The sequence below is a fragment of the Thalassophryne amazonica genome, chromosome 3 (genome assembly GCF_902500255.1).
Source record: "Thalassophryne amazonica chromosome 3, fThaAma1.1, whole genome shotgun sequence".
Lineage (NCBI taxonomy): Eukaryota > Metazoa > Chordata > Actinopteri > Batrachoidiformes > Batrachoididae > Thalassophryne > Thalassophryne amazonica.
The window spans coordinates 117629605-117649787 of NC_047105.1; the positions used below are offsets into that span (position 1 = coordinate 117629605).

Here is a 20183-nt window from a genome sequence, read left to right on the forward strand (position 1 = left end):
GTGTTCTTTGTCTCGCTCAAACAGCGAATCGGTCATTACGCACGAAGCCTCCGCGCGGCTTTCCATGACAAAATCTCTTGTTAAAAGTGAAATCTGCCAGAAAATGGCTGATGTCCAGCTCTTGTGATAACCAGAGAAAGTGCACACGACGGTCTCGTATTCACAGAGCCATCAGCTTAGAAATGATCTGGCGTTTTCTGCCTCATTGTCGCAGCTCGGAGCACGGCGCGCCGAGCGTCCTTAAAGCCATCCTTAAAGCTGTAGTAACAGTCAGTCATTCTCTGTGAAGCCCGTGAAATTTTCACCGAAAGCCAGATAAATTTTTCAAATGGTTTCCAGGTGCCAGTCTCTAACAGCTTCTGAAAAAATTCTGATGGAAAAAAAGTCCAAATCATTCCGCCATTTCCAGACAATGAAAATCTGACGAGGGGGCGGGACCACTCCTTCCACAAGGCGTGCTCACAGGCGAATGACGTCACTGACAGGCGTGGAAAAACCCACGCATGCGCACGAGGGTTCAAGCTTGTCTGACGTAAAAACATATGAATCAAATCCATATAGTTAAAAAAATAAATAAAAAGGACCGTTACTTTATTGACAGACCTTGTAGATTAAAATCTTTTCAAATCCAGTCGGGAGGTTGACAAACACATCCATCTTACAAAAGAAGGCTTTAAGAGCAGTTTGCTGTTCTTCTTTCACAGATGATATTGTCAAGGTCATTCAAAGCAGAAGCAAAAGCTATTTCAAATAACCGGTCCATATCAGTGGCAGCCATGTTATTTGTTTAGAACAGTGGCTTTTCGGGGCTCATTAATATGAGATAAAGTGTTGCTACTGGCCTGGCCTGTTGTTGGATAAGAGGAAACGGCTGTGAAAGAGAGAGGTCAAGATCTTTTCACAAAATTAATTTATTCATGACATGAATTATGGGTCTAGGCTAGGAATTCCCAGTTTATACTTTCAAAATATGTATTTTACAGGTGACATTATGGATGGGTATTATTAAGACTTTAACGGTACTACTACGCACCTGACGCAGACATTCCTGCGTCGTCATGACACCAGAGGAAGCTTGAGGCAGCCCTGGTGTGAAAGGGGCTTTAGAGATTGTGCTCATGAAGTATTTTGGACCTGTTGGTGCAGTATGACAGTAATAATAAAGAGCTGAAACTTGAGATTGATTTTTCAGTTTTAGTACGAGGTCTATTAGAAAAGTATCCAACCTTATTATTTTTTTCAAAAACCATATGGATTTGAATCACGTGTGATTGCGTCAGACAAGCTTGAACCCTCGTGCGCATGCGTGAGTTTTTCCACGCCTGTCAGTTGCATCATTCGCCTGTGAGCAGGCTTTGAGTGAGGAGTGGTCCAGCCCCCTTGTCAGATTTTCATTGTCAGGAAATGGCGGAATGATTTGGGCTTTTTTTCCGTCAGAATGTTTTCATAAACTGTTAGAGACTGGCAGCTGGAAACCATTAGAAAAATTGATTTGGCTTTCGGTGAAAATGTTACGGGCTTGGTAGAGAATAAGGAGTGTTACTGTCGCTTTAAGGATGGCCCCCAGTGGCTGTGGGGTGCGCCGCGCTCCAAAGTCGCCATCGACAGGCTGAACAATCATTTCATTTCTAAACGGATGGCTGTCTGGATCCGTGACCATCGTGTGCCATTTCTCTGGTTATCAGAAGAGCTGGACATCAACCCATTTTCCGCAGATTTTCACTTTTAACAAGAAGATTTTGTCATGGAAAGCCGAGCGGAGGCTCGCGCGTCACGATGGATTCGCTACTGGAGCGAGACAAAACCACCTCCGTTTTGGTCTCACAGGACGGCTTTGAGATGGCGTTCAGACAGCTGTCGGTGGTTTTTCCATCGAGTGATTATCCGAGAAATTGTGGATGTGCCTGGACATGCGAGAACATGTCCTGTGAGGCTTCATCACGGCGTTGCTTTGCGCCATGCGGCACCGCCGCGGCGCGCGAAGCCTCCGCTCCTCTTTCCATGACAAAAACTCCTGTAACAGTGGAATGTGCTATTCATTTCCAAACTGGACGCTGTTTTATCCGGGACGTCGTCTGACTAGCACAGGAATTGTGAAAAGACGTGGACATCAGCACTTTTTCGGCACATTGAGACAGACGTGCGGAGGAATTCCGCACGTCGTGGCGGTGCCGCATGGCGCACAGCAACGCCGTGATGAAGCCTCACGGGACATGTTTTGGCATGTCCAGGCACATCCCCAATTTCTTGGATAATCACTCGATGGAAAAACCACCGACAGCTGTCTGAACGCCATCTCAAAGCCGTCCTGTGAGACCAAAACGGAAAACTCACGCATGCGCACGAGGGTTCAAGCTTGTCTGACACAATCACACGCGATTCAAATCCATATGGTTTTTGAAAAAATAATAAGGTCGGATAATTTTCTAATAGACCTCATATGTTTCACAAACTCCCAATTTTCTTGTTTACAATATAATAAAACAGTTATAGACTTTTAATTTCGGTATACCCGTGATTATGCGGACCTGGTCAGGATGAGGTTCACCTCGGCCAAGGCCTCGATGAACCCAGGATGGCCATCCTGACCAGGTCCGCATAATCACGGGTACACCTCATCAAAAGTCTATAATTGTATAGTATCTGCTGGGTGAAGTACAACAATGTGCAAACAGCAGCAAGGTTTGTGAGTTGCTGTGACACGAAAAGAAGGAGCAATGGACATAAACCACTGTAAACCCAAAACAGAAGATTGAACTGCTATGCCACTTTATCTATGTACGAGGTCTGTCAATAAAGTATAGGTCCTTTTTATTTTTTTCAAAAACTATACGTATTTCATTCATATGTTTTTACGTCAGACATGCTTGAACCCTCGTGCGCATGCGTGAGTTTTTCCACACCTGTCTGTGACGTCATTCGCCTGTGAGCACTCCTTGTGGGTGGAGTCGTCCAGCCCCTCGTCGGAATTCCTTTGTCTGAGAAGTTGCTGAGAGACTGGCGCTTTGTTTGATCAAAATTTTTTCTAAACCCGTGAGGCACATCAAAGTGGACACGGTTCGAAAAATTAAGCTGGTTTTCGGTGAAAATTTTAACGGCTGCTCAGAGATTTTGAGGTGATACTGTCGCTTTAAGGACTTCCCACAGAGCGGGACATCGCGCAGCGGTCCCAGGCGCCGTAGTCAGCCTGTTTCAAGCTGAAAACCTCCACATTTCAGGCTCTATTGATCCAGGACGTCGTGAGAGAACAGAGAAGTTTCAGAAGAAGTTGGTTTCAGCATTTTATCCGGATATTCCACTGTTAAAGATTTTTTTAATGAAAGACGTCGGGACGAGAGAGAGAAAGAGAGAGAACTCTTTCTACAATTTCTCCAATACCAAAAGCAGTACAGTTAACAGGCAGAGTTTATCAATACTCCGATCTTTAATAATTGAGACTGAAAGGTTCATTACCAGGCTTTTGAACGCAGCCTTACATGACAAATTTAAAGCAAAAGTGCAAGGTGAAAATTTTAAATTCATGATGGTGTCACTCACTTTTGGCATATTCGTCCCCTGGGTAGATGTAGCGATTATACATATCCATAATGAAAACCCGCTTGTCACCCAGGAAGTCACGCTCATGGCCATTTCCCTGTAACAGTGGAAACAAGGTTATCATAAAAAATATAATCTGATGCTTCTTCAAACATCATTCAGCAAAGGCAAAATGAATCATATGAGGAGAGAGAGGAGAGAGAGAGAGAACTGTCTTCATTATCATTGTACAGTGCATCCAGAAAGTATTCAAAGCACTTCACTCGTTCCACATTTTGTGATCTTACAGCCTTTTTTCAAAATAAATGAAATTACTTTTTTTCCTCAAAATTCTACACACAATACCACATAATGACAATATCAACAGTTTTTTTTCTGTTTGTTTTTTTTAGATTTTTGCAAATTTACTGAAAATAAAAACTCAGAAATCACATGCACATAAGCATTCACAGTCTTTGCCATGAAGCTCAGAATTGAGCTCAGGTGCAGCCTGTTTCCACTAATTATCCTCGAGATGTTTCTACAGCTTAATTGGAGTCTACCTGGGGTAAATTCAGTTGACTGGACATGATCTGAAAAGGCACACACCTGTCCACATATAATACACAGTTAACAGTGCATGTAAGAGCACAAACATGGCAGGGTGGCCAGACAGAAGCCACATGGCAGCGCGCCTGGAGTTTGCCAAAAGGCACCTGGAGGACACTCAGACCATGAGAAACAAAATTTCTGGTCTGATGAGACAAAGACTAAACTCTATGGCGTGAATGCCAGGCATCATGTTTGTAGGAAACCAGGCACCATCCCTACAGTGACATATGGGGTGGCAGCATCATGCTATGGGGTTTCTTTTTCAGTGGCAGGATCTTGGAGACTAGTCAGGATTGAGGGATAGATTAATGCAGCAATGTACAGAGACATCCTGGATCAACAGTCAATCTCTCACAAGATATCAAAGGAGTGGCTTCAGGACAACTCTATGAATGTCCTTGAGTGGCCCAGCCAGAGCCCAGACCTGAATCTGACTGAACATCTGTGGAGAGATCTGAAAATTTCTGTGCACAGTCTATCAGTAAAATTAAGTCCCTTCGGCTGTTCCCTTATTGTCATTAGGGGTCACCACAGCAGATCCAAGGTGAGTCTACATGTTGATCTGGCTTTACATCAGATGCCCTTCCTGACGCAACTCCACAATACATGGAGAAATGTTGCAGAGCTGAGGTCTGAACTGGGAACCTTCAGCACTGAAAGTGACTGGACAAATTATCATAATTCTACATTTAAGAAATAAATCATTGATTTTAGTAATTTTTCTTAAGACACGTCAGGGGATGGATAAACAAACATTTTCAAGTCACTGAATCAGTCTTGAACTTCATTTAACTCAAACAATATATTCTCAAAAACTGAGCAACTGTGCAAAAAGGAGAAAAGTGAGGGAAGCCAACAAGACAACTATGACACGTCTGAAAGAGTTACAGTCTCCTGTGGCTGTGATTAGATAAACTCTGCATCATACAACTCTGTTGATTCCATCACCACTTCTACAGCATTTTTTCTTAAAAGAAAGATGTTAAATTTCAGTTACAGTTTGCCAGAAGGTACACAGGAGACATGAGCCTTGATCTGAGCTGCTTCTCCCCCTTTTGCATGAAAAATCTTTCCCTGCCACTTCTTTGAATAAAAGACAGTCTGAGACTATAAATCAACTCACATGCAGCAAAGCTCACAGTCACTGTGTTATTAGCTCAAACATCCTCTCCACATACTGTTCAACAACATATTCCTGCTACAGTACAAATTTGTGAGTGTCAGCTAAATGCCATCACTGCTGGCCTCAAACAGACCTGTCATGTTCTTCACGCAAACACCCTGCCATGAGCCGTATTAAATACAAAGAACAGCTGCAGTGTAATTAGTGAAACATCATCAGGAGAGGTGAATGATCATACAATAGAAAGTTGATGTTTCTACTCCTGTAATAAATGTTCAGTATCAGACATTTCCAGATGGCTAACTGCCACATTTTCTTCTAAGTCTTGCATGATTTGTGTGCTGTAATTTATCATCAGCAGCAGTATTATCCCAGCTGTACACATTCCACAAAGACACATTCAATATATTACATAAAGAAACAAAAGACAGACTTGACTGAAGTACAAGTCTAGGCTGCACTGGGACGACAGGGGCAATAAAGTAGAGCCATTCATCAGCAGCTGACATGACACCTGGCTGACTTTATGTTTAATTATTGATTATGAGCTGAATGACTGAGTGAAGGTAGTGCTGCTTTGCAGCCTTTGTTGATTTTCACAAAGTGTTTGATTCATCTGATCGGACTGCTCTCTGGAACATCGTGAGAATTTGTGAGATCACCAAGAAGCTGCTGGAATGCTGTACAGAAGGGAGGCAGAGACACGGCACTGTTCTCAATGAAAACTGGAGTTTGTCAGAGATGAGTTCTGACTCTTACACTGTTCATTGCTTGCATGGACTGGCTGAGGGCTCCAGACTGTAGTAGGAGTTCTGTAGCCCCTTACTGAAAATAGTAGGAGTGCAAGCAACAAATGTAGGGATGCACAGCTAGTGAACTGCAACACAATTATTCACACTTTCCCCATTTTAACTGTACGAGGTCTGTGAGAAAAGTATCCGACCTTTTTATTTTATGTAAAAAATATATGGATTTGATTCATATGTTTTTATGTCAGCCAAGCTTGAACCTTCGTGCGCATGCGTGAGTTTTTTCACGACTGTCGGTTGCGTCATTCGCCTGTGGGCAGGCTTTGAGTGAGCACTGGTCCACCCCTCTCGTCGTTTTTTCATTGCGAGGAAATGGCGGAATGATTTGGGCTTTGTTCCATCAGAATTTTTTCAGAAACTGTTAGAGACAGGCAGCTGGAAACCATTCGGAAAATTCACATGGCTTTCGGTGAAAATTTTATGGGCTTTACAGAGATTAAGGAGTGTTACTACCGCTTTAAGGATGGCCCTCAATGGTGCACGGTGCGCCGCGCTCCGAGCCACGATCGACAGGCAGAAACCACCAGATCATTTCTAAACGGATGGCTGTATGGATCCAGGACCATCGTGTGCAATTTCTCTGGTTATCACAAGAGCTGGACATCAGCCATTTTCCAACAGATTTCACTTTTAACAAGAGGTTTTGTCATGGAAAGCCGCGCGGAGGCTTTGTGCGTCACAACAGATTCGCTGATGGAGCGAGACAAAGAACGCCTCCATTTTGGAGTGTCAGAGGACAAGTTGGGACATGCCCAGCTCTCCACAATTTCTCTTATACTCACTCGACTGGTAAGCCAATGAAAGCCGAGACAGGCATGTGTTTGGTTTTACCTTCATAATTTACCTTAAAAAACTGTTTACTTGGCCTTGTTTGGTGTCCTTTTTTCAGCACAAACTCACCTGTGTGACTTTACAGTTTTTCTTTCATTCTGACATACTGCATTAAAACAGCGACCCAATATTCACCCCAAACCCTAAAATTCAAATCAGAAAAAAAGTTTTTTTACTGTGAAAACCAGAAATATGTTTAACGAACCATTTTCACAACTTAGAATGTAAATATAAACTGTAAATTTCAAAAATATATGTAAAAATGTAGCATAAACAAAATGATATACAATTCACATTAAAATGCAGGAAATACTTCAGGCGTTTTTTTTTTGGCTATTTACATGCAATAAGATATTACACAAATTTTATTTGTGCCACTCAGAAAAACAATTCCTGTCCAATGCACATCAGAAGCTCCAAAGATTTGTACAGATATTCCACCTCATTATCCATGTGTATTTTTCCCATAATTCCTGGTTTTTGTATCATTTTTAATGGTGTTGGTATAGTCTGGCTGTGTTAGTGGCCAAAAGAAAGAAAACAACAAAAAAAAGCAACAATAGAAAAAGGTGTTTTGGGGAGTCTCTACCTGATCTCCTGTGTTGTCCGTCCTTGGAACCTGCTGGCTGCTGGGGCTGTCAGTGTATGTCGCCACCCTGCTGTGCTCCAGGATTCTTCTTCTGGAGCAGAAGTGCATAGGTCCTGGAGATGATGGAACAAGAAGTGCGTGGTCCGATCCACTGGGCTGATCTGTGCACACAGATTGGTGGATCCACCTGCTGGTTCGTCCAGACCAGAATAATAAAGTCCACTTCATCATCAGACTGATCATGCTCTGGCTCAGACTCTGATGACGCGCTCCATGCTTTGATCGTCTTCATGCAGTTAAAAAAAGAGATACATGACGTGCTGTTCCAGATGCCTGATTATTTTGATGCACAAAATAAATAAAATAACTACACCACACACTAACCACACACTCTAAAACATTACACCACACATACGAAAACACAGTCCAAGCACGGCAAATATCAGACAACTTTCAAAACTGATTGACGTCTGTTTTTCGCTCCACACGAAGCCACACTTTTCTTCTCTCAGCAACAAAATTATGTGGATTGGGGATCATTTTTATATGGTAATATATTTCACACCAATGATAAAGAAAAAAATGTGTATTTTTTTACTTGTTTGCTGTCACAGTCAGAGAGACAGAAAAAAAGTCCCACTCGCAAAACGTGCCCACACACACACACACACACGTGGGGTCTGTGGTTTCTCATCAAACCCATGTGGAGCTGGTGACTGTGATTGGCTAGCATCTGAGTTTTCCGCCAGTGGTGAACACCCGTCTCTCCTGCTGCAGTTGAGGGAGTCGTATTTCATTCCAGCCCTCTAGCTCCTCCAACTGAATCAGGAAATGAGTCATTTTTGCTGTGGGTGTCTATAAAACGTGCAGCGAATATGAGAATATTATCCCCCAAAAACTAGTGTAAATTATTAAATCATAATTCAAGTTATACTTGGCCTATTAACAAAATTTTAAAAATTGGTGTGGAGGTTGAATTCCACATGTTCAACACGCATTCAAACAAACACTCAAAGTGGGCTGTGTCCGCTTAATTAGGCCATGTGATTTTTGATGCGGAGGCGCGTCATTCGTCTGCAGAGGGTTAATTGTAAACAAAATTATGCATCAACTCAGAACAATTAAACTACATGCAATTCATGAAGACTGAAAAGACTGTTAAAGCATTTCAAAAACCACAGCTAAAGCTTGTAGAATATTTTGATAGTCAAAAAATATCAATAACATACCTTATATTAAAGTCACATAATCTTGTTTGAACAACACAATGTTTATTTTTCAGGGATAAAAAATTCTTACCATGTTTCCTGATGGGACAAGATGCAGTGAGATTTTCTCGTTTCTTTTATCTTTTGGACTTTAAATTCAAGCCAGCGCCAATTTCACAGATGCTTGTCGTTATTCCACAGATTCTTTTTCACACAGTCTTTCTCACCATCTTCCCTCTGTCCAACATTGCTCCATGACACAGATACCACAAAATTCTTCTTTTAAAAACTTGATAGCTCTAAAACTACGAGATGTCCAGATGCTACTTTTAGCTTAAGAACAGCATCTTGGAGCAGGCACTCAGCATCACCGTAGCAACCAACCAGTCCCACTTTACAACAACTGTTGTAACAGCCACACTTTGAGTGAGGTATTTTTCTCCGGAGTTTTGAGGATCCACGGACACTGATCTGTGTAGCAGATACAAATGAGATTTATAAAACTTGCATGATGTCATAAAAAAGAAAGCTTGGCGATAGGCATTTTAAAAACTCAGTGACAATCACAATTACAGAGTACAACACTAACACCCCCCCCCCCCATCCCCATGATGAAATCCACAGAATTCCTCAAGATCTGTGAATACTGTGTGAATACTGTAAACCTTTCACCCATCAATTTAAATGTTACTGTGAGCTTTAAAACTGCTGTGACATGAAGTCTTCTGAAGAAAACCAGTTTGGATCCAGGGCTGCAGGCAATTTATAGATAAGGATGCAACCCATCTGATCCAGTACTGGTATCAGAAGCTGATACCGATGTTATTTAAGTATCGGTTAATACCAACACAGCCTGCGACGTTTTCAGATATGGGAGAGGAGCCACTGTGAAACCTCAACTGCTGCTGCATGCTCTCTGCTTTGTTTGCTGCTGAGAGTGAGGAGCGGAGCGGTGAGGTTTCTGAAGCCGAGCTGTTTGAGAGAGCTATCTTCTGGAGTGTTCTAAGCCACGGGTAGCTACAAATTTCCGCCCGGCTCTCGGGTTCAAACTGTCTCTTCGTTGAGCATGAATTTTCTGAAAAATTAACTAAGTTGTTGCTGAATATCTGTGCTTAAAAGTTAGCCGCTTCAGCGTCCTGAGGCTCTGAAATGCCATGAAACACCAGCTCAGAGCACAGCTGAGGACAGCTGAACACAGATTCTGTCCAATCACAGGGAAAGAAATCTCCACAAAAATCCTTCAGTATTAATCCAGAGTTTGTGTGCGAGTGTCGCTGATGATACATTTAAAAATTTACGGTTTATTTTACAGTTGAAAGGCTTCGTGTTTCCAAAAGGTTCCAAGTTCGCTCACTGGGAAAACAGTGAGAGAGAGAGAGAAAGAGAGAGAGAGAGAGAGTGAACAAGAGAGAGTGAGCAAGAGAAAGAGATACAGAGGGAGAGAGAGGACTTAATTTTTCATTTTTTACTCTTAACACTTGCTGTGGCAATGTAAACATGTTTCCCATGGCAATAAAGCTCTACTGAAATTGAAAATTGATAAGGAGAGACTGACAGAGAGTGGGGGGAAGACAGACAGGGAGACAGGGAGATGACTGGATATTTAATTTTTACTCTTAACACTTGCTTTGACAGTGTAAACATATGTCTCCCATATCAATAAAGCTTCACTGAAGTTGAAAATAGAAAAGGAGAGACAGACAGACACAGAGAGAGTGTTGTCTTTTCTCTTTAAGTCTAGAAAATAAGGCTATAAAAGTCTATAAAAAATAAAAGTACTTAATTGTTTCACCAAAACATCAAATCTAACATTGCATTTTAGATACACCTTCTGGCAAATTGTAGCTGAACTTTCAGGTCTTCTTATTAAGAAAATCTTCATATAAAATCAGCTATAATGATAATAATAATATTAAAGCAAACACAGTTCTGGTATCAGAATAGTATCGGTATTGGCAGATATACAAATTCAGGTATCAGGATCAGATCGGAAGTGAAAAATTGTGGATCAATGCATCCATATTTATAGACCAAGCTTTACGGCCCCTTCACACAATGCGAATTTTGGTCAACGTCTGGTCAATTATGCTGAAACAGCGCGAAACAGTTCCAAATTAGCACACCACGAAGCATCGCACCGACAGGGCAGGCATGCACGAACCTGGTGCGAGAGTTCGTGCACGCGTCGGTGTCTTTTGAGCAGGAACGCTGCCAGGTGCAGCACATGGTATCGCTTATGTGGTATAAAAAAAACAAAAAAAACAAAAAACAGCCTGTACCTGTGGAACCACATTGCGCCTCTTATGTGGTATAAATAAAAAAAATAAAAACCAGCTGGTACCAGTGGAACCACAACGCGCTGCTTATGTGGAATAATAAAAAGAGAGAAAAACACCACCCACTGGACGCAAACCCGCGCCTTTCAAAAGCACTATTGCCAGTCAGTGACTTTACCACTGAGCTACGGAGCTGTTCTTTGAAAGCTGCGGGAATCTGCCTCAAAAAAGGAAGGACATGAAAGTAGCAGTTCACTCGTCTCATTCATGTCCACATCTGCTGGCATGTCTCCAAATGGCAGCGCGCGTCTTGTGGACAACGTGCCGCAGGACACCGCATCATGTGGGACAGAGCTCACGTGGGTGATGTGACAGTGAGATCGCCTGCTGCATGTTCTGATCTGACGGGCCAATTTTCAACTGGAGCAGCCTATCCATGTGTGCGCTGTGCGCGCTCGCTGCAGCACGTCGCCACAGTGGTATATGTTTTTATTTATGTCCACTTGATAACAGCAAACAGACACATGTGCGTCACAGTGGGCAGTTGTTTGTGCATGTACGTCCAAACACAGTACATGGACACACCTCCTTCATCTCAGTGCACAGACTACAGCCACACTCGTGTGGTACTCAGACAAATTTCTCTGCGAATACGAAAGTGATTGTCTGCAGTCTGTTGTCATGCCAAGAGGGCGACTGGTCACACATTTTCTATTTTCTAAGTGCCATAAGAGTGGTGTTAGATGTTCATGCGTGTCACTTGGAATTTGGCCGGCACCTGCCGCAAGAGGGTGCGATGGGTTTGCACAGCCTACACTTTGTCTTTCAGGTGCTTGTGTGCGCAAATAGTTGTAGCAACAGTACGAGGCGTTGGAGGCAGGGACAACATTACACGGTTTGCACAGAATTCCTGCGTCATGTGCACTAAGTGGGCACTTTGTACAAACTTCGCACTATGTGTGAAGGGGTCCTTACCTGTGCAAGGTACTTACAAAAGCTTGTAATCACATTGTGTTAACACAGATGTAAAAAATAATGAACATTTGTCTACACATACATTCAAGTAAAGACTTTCAAAGGAATGAGCGTGAATATAAATACACATACAGTGCATCCAGAAAGTATTCACAGTGCCTCACCTTTTCCACATATTGTTGTTACAGTCTCATTTCAAAATAGAAGAAATTCATTTTTACCTCAAAATTGTACACACAATACCCCATAATGACAATGTGAAAAAATGTATATATAAACAAATAAACTAAGAAATCACAGCAGTTGCCATGAAGTTCAAAATTGAGTTTGGTGCATCCTGTATCCACTGGTCATCCTTGAAATGTTTCTGTAGCTTAATTGGAGCCCACCTGGGTTAAATTCAGTTGATAGGGCATAATTTGTAAAGGCACACACCTGTCTACATGTAAGGTCCCACAGCATGGTGGTGGCAGCATCATGCTGTGGAGATGATTTTCAATGGCAGGAACTGGGAGACCAGTCAGGATTGAGGGAAAGATGAATGCAGCAATGAACAGAGACATCCTGGATTAAAGCCTGCTCTAGAGCGCTCTTGACCTCAGACTAGGGTGATGGTTCATCTTCCAGCAGGACAATGTCCCTAAGCGCACAGGAAAGATATCAAATGAGTGGCTTCTCTGACAACTCTCTGAGTGTCCTTGAGTGGCCCAGCCAGAGCCCAGACCTGAATCTGATTGAACATCTCTGGAGAGATCTGAAAACCTGATGGAGCTTGAGAGGTGCTACAAAGAGGAAAGAGCCAAAATCACCTAAAATAGATATGCCAACCTTGTGGCATCAAGTATTGAGCAAAGGGCGTGAAAACGTCTGTACATGTGATTTCTTAGATTTTTTTTTTTTTTATAAATTAGCAAATAAATAAATAAATAAAATAAAATAAAAATCATGTCATTGTAGGGTGTTGTGAGCAGAAGAAATAAATTTTATCCATTCTGGAATAAGTCTGTAACATAAAATGTGGAAAGTGAAGTGCTGTGAATACTTACGGTGTGTGTAAATAAAAATAACATTATCCACTTTCATTCTCAATGTTATTGCACCAAAAAATATTTTCAGTTAACCGTTACTCATCTATAAACTGTTGCTTCTATCTGTTTGGAGTGTAGTTTGCAAAACACCAAATTACATTTGCTGTCTCCAGGTGAAATTGTAGAGACTTTTCAGCATTCTTTATGAGAGAGAGAGAGAGAGAGAGAGAGAGAGAGACACCAGTACTGTCCTCAGCCAGGACGTTGATAGTGCAAGAGGTAAATTATCTTAGGTGAGGTTTATTATACCAGGTGACTTTTCCTTTTTGGAAATGTACACAGATTTAAATACACAGCTTGTTTCCACTTTCACCTTCCCTCATTGGTAGGGGAGGTGATGGTCCAGTGGTTCAAGCATTGAGCTTGAGGCCAGAGGATCCTCGGTTCAAATCCCAGCCTCACAGGAAAATCACTAATGGCCCTTGGGCAAGGTCCTTAATCTCTTAGTTGCTCCTGGTGTGTCGTGGGCACCTTGCATGGCAGCAGGGTGAATGTGAGGCATTGATGTGTAAAGCGCTTTGAGCGTCTGATGCAGATAGGAAAGCGCTATATAAATGCAGTCCATTTTCATTGCAGACCTGACTCAGCGCACTCCTGACCAACTCAAGATTAATATACAGATTTCTAATTTATGGGAAAAGTGACAACTAAGCAACTTCTTGCACATTTCTCACAGAATGATCTTTTTGAGTCTTTGCAGTCAGTATTTAGAGTACATTACTACACAGAGACGGAACTTGCTCAAGTGAGGAACGGGTTTTTGGCTTCACATTGGTATTTCTGCTATGAGGTTTAAATGCAACCTTTTTCGCAGTTTGTGTCTGTATTTTGTTCAACAGAACTGAAAATTTGGCATTTCTAGTTAAGTGTTTTCATGGTTGATACCTTACAAAACAAAATCAGAAAAGGTTGGGATGGTATGGAAGAGGCAAATAAAAATCAAACAAACAAACACCCTGCAGTGATTCCCACATTTACTCTGACTTAATTTTCATTGCCAACAGTATGAACCCAAAATATTTCATGTTCTGTGTGGTCAACTTCCTTTAATTTGTTAATATGCATCCATTCCTGTATTTAAGAAGTGTAACACATTCCAAGTTGGGACTGGGTCAATTTCAGGCTAGTTCTGAGGTTTAAGAATAAATAAATAATGATGTAATTTCAAACAGGTGATATCAACAGGGGACTGTAGCCATGACATCATACAAAAGCAGTAAACACAAAATATTGGATCTCCAGTTTGTCAACAAATGCATTACAACATTATTGAAATGTTTAAAATCAGTGCTCCCCAAACAAAAATGAGAAGGGATTTGCATACTGTGCATCCAGAAAGTATTCACAGCGCTTCCATTTTTCCAAATTTTATGTTACAGCCTTATCCCAAAATGGATGAAATTTATTTTTTCCCTCAAAATTCTATGCACAATACCCCAAGATGACAATGTATTTTTTTTTGACATTTTAGCAAATTTATTAAAAATAACACACACACACACACACACTTTTTTAAAGTGTCCAATCAACCTAACCTGCGTGTCTTTGGATGTGTGAAGAAGCCAGAGCAACCGGAGAGAACCCATACAAACATGGGGAGAACATGCAAACTCCACATAGAGAGGCCACAGGTGGAAATTGAACCCATGAGCTTCTCGTTGTGAGGGAACAGTGCTAACGGCTAAGCCACTGTGCTGCCATGCTAAATGAATGAATATATTATCTTATATCTGTACATAGACATTTTCATTGCACTCTCTTGTAGGATTTTACACTTATAACTATTTACACTTTTTTTTACTTTATCTGTTTGCACTGAAAAAGGAGAAGCTCTCTCCAATCTCATTGTACATTTTGTATAATGAAATAAAAGGCATTCTATTCTAATCTAAGTTCTATAACATTCATACAGTTATTAATATCAAAATAAGTGATGCCATAACCTAAACGCACCTGTTTGAGGAGAACTTCGGTTGTGTGCTGCAATCTCTACTCTCGCTCTGGATTGCAGTATGTACCAGTGATTCTCACACTCAACAATTGTGCACAACTACCAGCATGGAGAGTAAACATAACAATAAGCTAACCAATATAATAATCACCATGTGAATGAGGTACGTTCAAAGGTAAGTGTTGAAGCTGTGCAACAATTCATTTAATTTTGTTGAGTTTCATCATCATGATATGAAATTATTTTCATGATTACACATTTCTTAATACAGTTCAGGTTATATGATCAGTTGATTTTACTGTCCATTCATAAAAAGCAGCGTGGAGCGTATTTGTTTGTTTTTTTCTCCAGCCTTTTTGTGACAACCAATCACATCACATAGAAGACTGCATCATACCTAGCAATGGGGTCAACCTCGCCTCCTCACAAAGACCGCTCCTTAATCTGTGTGATGCCCAGAGGATCGTCACCGAAAGCCGTCTGAATAATCCGAATGGTTTCCACCTGGCTGTTGCCCAGTTTCTGACAAAATTTGATGCAGTCGCGCTGCTCCAGTCATTCCGCCATTTCCTTGCAAAGAAAAAACGACGAGACTCCACCCATCCTCACACAAAGGCTGCTTACAAGCAAATGACGCAACCGACAGGCGTGAAAAAAAAAATCACGCATGCGCACGAAGGTTCAAGGTTTGCTCATGCAAGCACACGTGATTCAAATCCATCAGGTTTTTGCAAAAAATAAAAAGGTCGGATACTTTTCATACAGACCTCGTACATGTTCATTCCTTGCTCAGAGTTGCTCTCACTGGATCACTCTTAGGCTAAGATTCCTTGCCAGCAATTTTTAGGTTAAGTCGGGAGATCTCTAAGAGGACTCAGAGATGCTTTGTGGATATGAGCCCTGGTCTGCCGTACCACAACCAGGACAGAACCTGCATTGCTCCTCCCCGAATGATGACTTATTCTTATCTTGATAAACAGTGGCATCACATAATTTTTTCCTATGTCTATACTTTCAGCGGCATCCAGTTCATATGTTGATTTTGACTGGTTGCTGCAAATATTATAACTGTTTGATATGCTTTTCATTCTTTTTGCAGCATCTTTGCATTGTATATTTTTGCACCACAGCCCATAGAGATGGGAAAGATGCCTACAAAATGGATCAGTGTGTGTTAAACTTAAAGCAGTCAAAAATTGTTTAGTTCTTCTCTAAACGTCCTCTAAGTTCTTGACTGAGTGAATGAGCAACACAGCTGTGTTGGCCATAATGTCGATTTATGAAGAAGGCAAAAGCACTTTAGGTGTCATGTTTCAAGGTTGTAATTAGGCCTTCATTTCCTATCCTCAATATTCTTAGCTTCCTAATTATCTGCTGAGAGGAGCACTTCAAGTCCATTTTCATTCTTTCATGCAGATTAGCTCTTTTCTTCTGTAGCCTTCATGAATTATTTACTCAGCATCTGCATTGATCCTGTGTTTCTGTCAATAGGTAAAGGTGGATCATTACCAGTGAGCCATACCTCAAAATGAATAAAGCTCTGTTCCTGGAATATAGCCATGGACCTCAGAAACCTTGAAACATTGTCAATGTTAACAAAGTTCTCAGGGCTAATTGGTGGTGAATAGGAGCCATTATGTTAAACACACTAGGAAATGCTAATCAAACTTCCAAAACTCCTGAGTCATTACTCTCGATGACTGAAGTGACCCAAGACCAACAGAGAGGTTTCATCTGACGTCACTAGTCAAAGCGGAGCTGCACGGCACTGCACTGTTGTTATAAGACAGACAGGTGAAAAGTTAAGGTAGACCAGAGGTGCAAAAATGGCATTTTTTGCCGTATTTAGGTGCACAAACAAGCCAGAAAAAAGACCAGTTATCAGGGTGATCAGACTGAGGAATTTAGCAAGAAAAAGGGAAATAGCTACCTAACAACTCTTGTGTTAAACTCTAATGTTTACAAATTCTACAACTATATCACAAAAAAAATCCTATATTCAATCATGTCCTGAGAGGATCCTCTCATTAGTAGCAAAGCAGGAGTGCTTGACTCCGAAAATAAAATAACTTTGAGAGCAAGTTAAAAAGACTATAAGTATAACATGAAGAACTGCACTCTCTCTCTTAATCTTGCTCTCGCGTTTTTTTTTTTTGTTGTTTTTTTTACTTTATTGGACCATGCTCAAAATTGGACATGGTCCAATAAAGAATCACAGGGACTAAAGCAAAATAAACAAAGAAATAAATAAATCTGAAATTATTTTCATGGCCATAAGCTGGTCACATCTACATTTTTATAGAAAAGATTCTGCATTTCATTTTGTGGGGTGAGACTGTGGAACAGTGTAGTTCCAAACATTCAACAGTTTAAAACAAAGTATAAAGAATGTGTTTTCACAGGATACAGGGATGAAGTGAGAGTCACTAGGTGTTGACAGGAAATGTTATTATTTATTTCTATATTTATTTATTTATGTTCATTGTTAGTTGGTTTTATCTTTTCTGTTGTGCTTTGTTTTATCGGGTTCTTTTTGTCTTTGTCTTTTTCTAAAATTGTATTGTAGCATTATTATTGCTGTTCCTGCTATTATTAGGGCCCAAGCGACAACTAAAAGTCATTCGATGAGGACCCTCTTGAAATCACGCTGTTTATTATCATTAGGGCATGAGCAACGACGACTAAGAGTCATCCGAACTCATCCTAGGGATTTCATTCAATTGTCTTCAAATTTGGTACACATCATCATGACCCCACGCTGATCAAAAGTTCTGTAGAATTTCTGCAGGTCAAAAGGCGTGGCTGCTACAGTTCATCAACTTTGGCGAGCATTTCGGAGCACACTGTTTCACTTCGAACGGCTGTCACGCCCAGATACTTCATCGTAGATCCTTCATACTTGTTGGACAGACCTCGTATATTAACTTCCCACCTCCGCCATAGCGCCCCCCCGGTGGTAACAGGAAATGTCCTATGTATACTTTAACAGGTACCGATGTCATATAGTTAACCCCATCAACTTCATTCCACTTGTAAAACATGCAGATCAAATTTGTTTACGTACATGATGATCGCAGTGAAGCTACACATAATAGCGTCCGTGTGGAGCCGTGCCGAATATTCATCCTTCGCCATGAAATTACGTTCTTCCTTTTGATGGCTTAATTTTGTCATATCATCATGAAAATTAATACACAGGCCAAAAATGGCAACCTCTTGCGTGTGATAGGGGTGCACTTCAAATTTCTTTCAGACCATCCAGAGACTATACTCATCAAAAGTTATTAAAAGCTTTTTTCTATGTAGAAGGGTGTGGCCGCTACGGCATCGCCATTTTGACCCTTCACCATGGAACATCAAGTCATGATAACACCTTCATGCTTTGTCTGATTGACTTGAACCTTCATGTGTGATGAGGGTCAGGTGACGATGACAAAAAGTCGTCTGACGAGGACCTTCTTGAAAGTGTGCTGTTTATTATTTTTTTTTTATTATCCTTTATACTTTTCAAGCCCCAATTTTGCTCTTTTCCCATGCTCAAAACTCACCAAACTTTGCAAAGTCATTGGGCCAGATCTATTTGGAAATAACTCTTAAATGACAATTCATTTCAGGGACATTTTCGTTCTCAGTTTCAACGCACAGCTGTCTGCTTGCAACTCGGTATCTCTGTCTCTCGCACAATCGCTGCTCGGCCGTACTGCGATGCGAGCCCGCTGTGGTGGCCCGGCGCAGTGGTGCTGGGATGCGAGGGCATGTCCATGACTGCTTGCAGTCCTAGTTATTATTATTATTATTGTTGTTATTATTATGATTGTTAACAGTAGTACTTTTAAGGAAGCAGGGAAGTGGTGGGATTTGATAAGTTTAGACTTCTTCCCACTGCTTTTTGAATTAACTTTATATTGTCTATTGTTTTACTTTTTTGACTCTAACGCTACCTTTAACATTCAAAATCCCATAGACATGTTCACGGGTTAGTGTTGCTCCCGTTTTAAGTTATAAAATACAACTATCAACTGTTTCAGAAGACCATAACAGGTCAGAGACACATGCTCTCACAGACATGCTCTTTAAGGTATAGCAGGGAAAAATTAAGACAATGAGGAGCACAAAAATCCAGAGGACCCCTTATTAGCTGCCCAAGGTGCCTGATCTAAAAAACACTCAATTCAACACTGAATGCTTCCCAAACTTCCTCGTGGAGCGGATAACTGTAATAATTGTTCATTTCTGGAAACAACACCAAAATTGTTACACATACTCCTTAAATATTACTCTTTTGAAAAAACTGCGTATCCACAAGAATTTTCAATAGGTGGCCAGGTTGGGGTCAACTGAAGAATTACACAGGGGTTAAAATTTAATGTCCCAACCATATTGAAAGCTATACCACATTATTTGTCTGACCATAAATATTCCAAAATGGTATAGTTTGGACTATCTATGTTTGAATGTTATGGAGTTATGGGATAAAAACATTAAGAGTGGTGACAGATCTCTTTGTCACAGTTCCTTCCTCTGTGCTTGTTACTCTTGACCTTGCTTTTTGTCTCAGCCCTCATATTACTGTTTGCTGTGCTCCTGAACCCAGCCTGTTTTTGACGGCATCTCTGCTGATCACCTGTCTGTACCTTTGCCACGCTGACTGCCATTCTGTGTACTGAATCCCTGCCTGAACAACGATAAAGCCTTTTATATCAAATCACGTGCTTGTGAGTCTGCATAGTGCTTCCTACCTCCTGCCTAGCCACCCCATGAACCATGACAATAATATCAACAGCAATGTGCCAGAAGCTAGTGTACCTCTTTCAGAGATTGAATAAGTGACATGATTAATTTATTTTATGCTATGCCCAAAACACACACACGACTAATTAAGTGATTAAATACATCTCTTTTGTGCTCTGTGCCCTCTACAGTGCATCTATATATTAACAGCCATGTTGCCTCTGTGTGCGTAGATGCATACGTTTGTATGGCATTGATCATGGACAAATGGGAGAGCTGACACTTGCTGTTTCATATGCTTATGTATTTTGTGTCAAGGACGAACGCCACAAAAAACAGAAAGATGATAGGACTAATACTTTTGGAGAAATTAGGGATAATAGCTCACAACAGAGAACAATGGACATCGATAAATAAATTCTGGACTCTCACACTATTCCAGCAGGGGGTGGTAAATTTTATATAAATATATAT

At 41.0% G+C, this 20183-nt stretch overlaps 1 protein-coding gene across 1 annotated transcript in view; it reads right to left on the reverse strand.

The window, feature by feature from the left end:
- The window catches only part of hdac11 (histone deacetylase 11), a 193110-nt gene that overhangs the window by 49414 nt on the left and 123513 nt on the right, over nt 1–20183 (reverse strand). The window contains exon 9 of the mRNA XM_034167370.1: nt 3538–3634. Coding sequence (XP_034023261.1) covers nt 3538–3634 — 97 coding nt within the window. The remainder of the gene's footprint in view (nt 1–3537; nt 3635–20183) is intronic.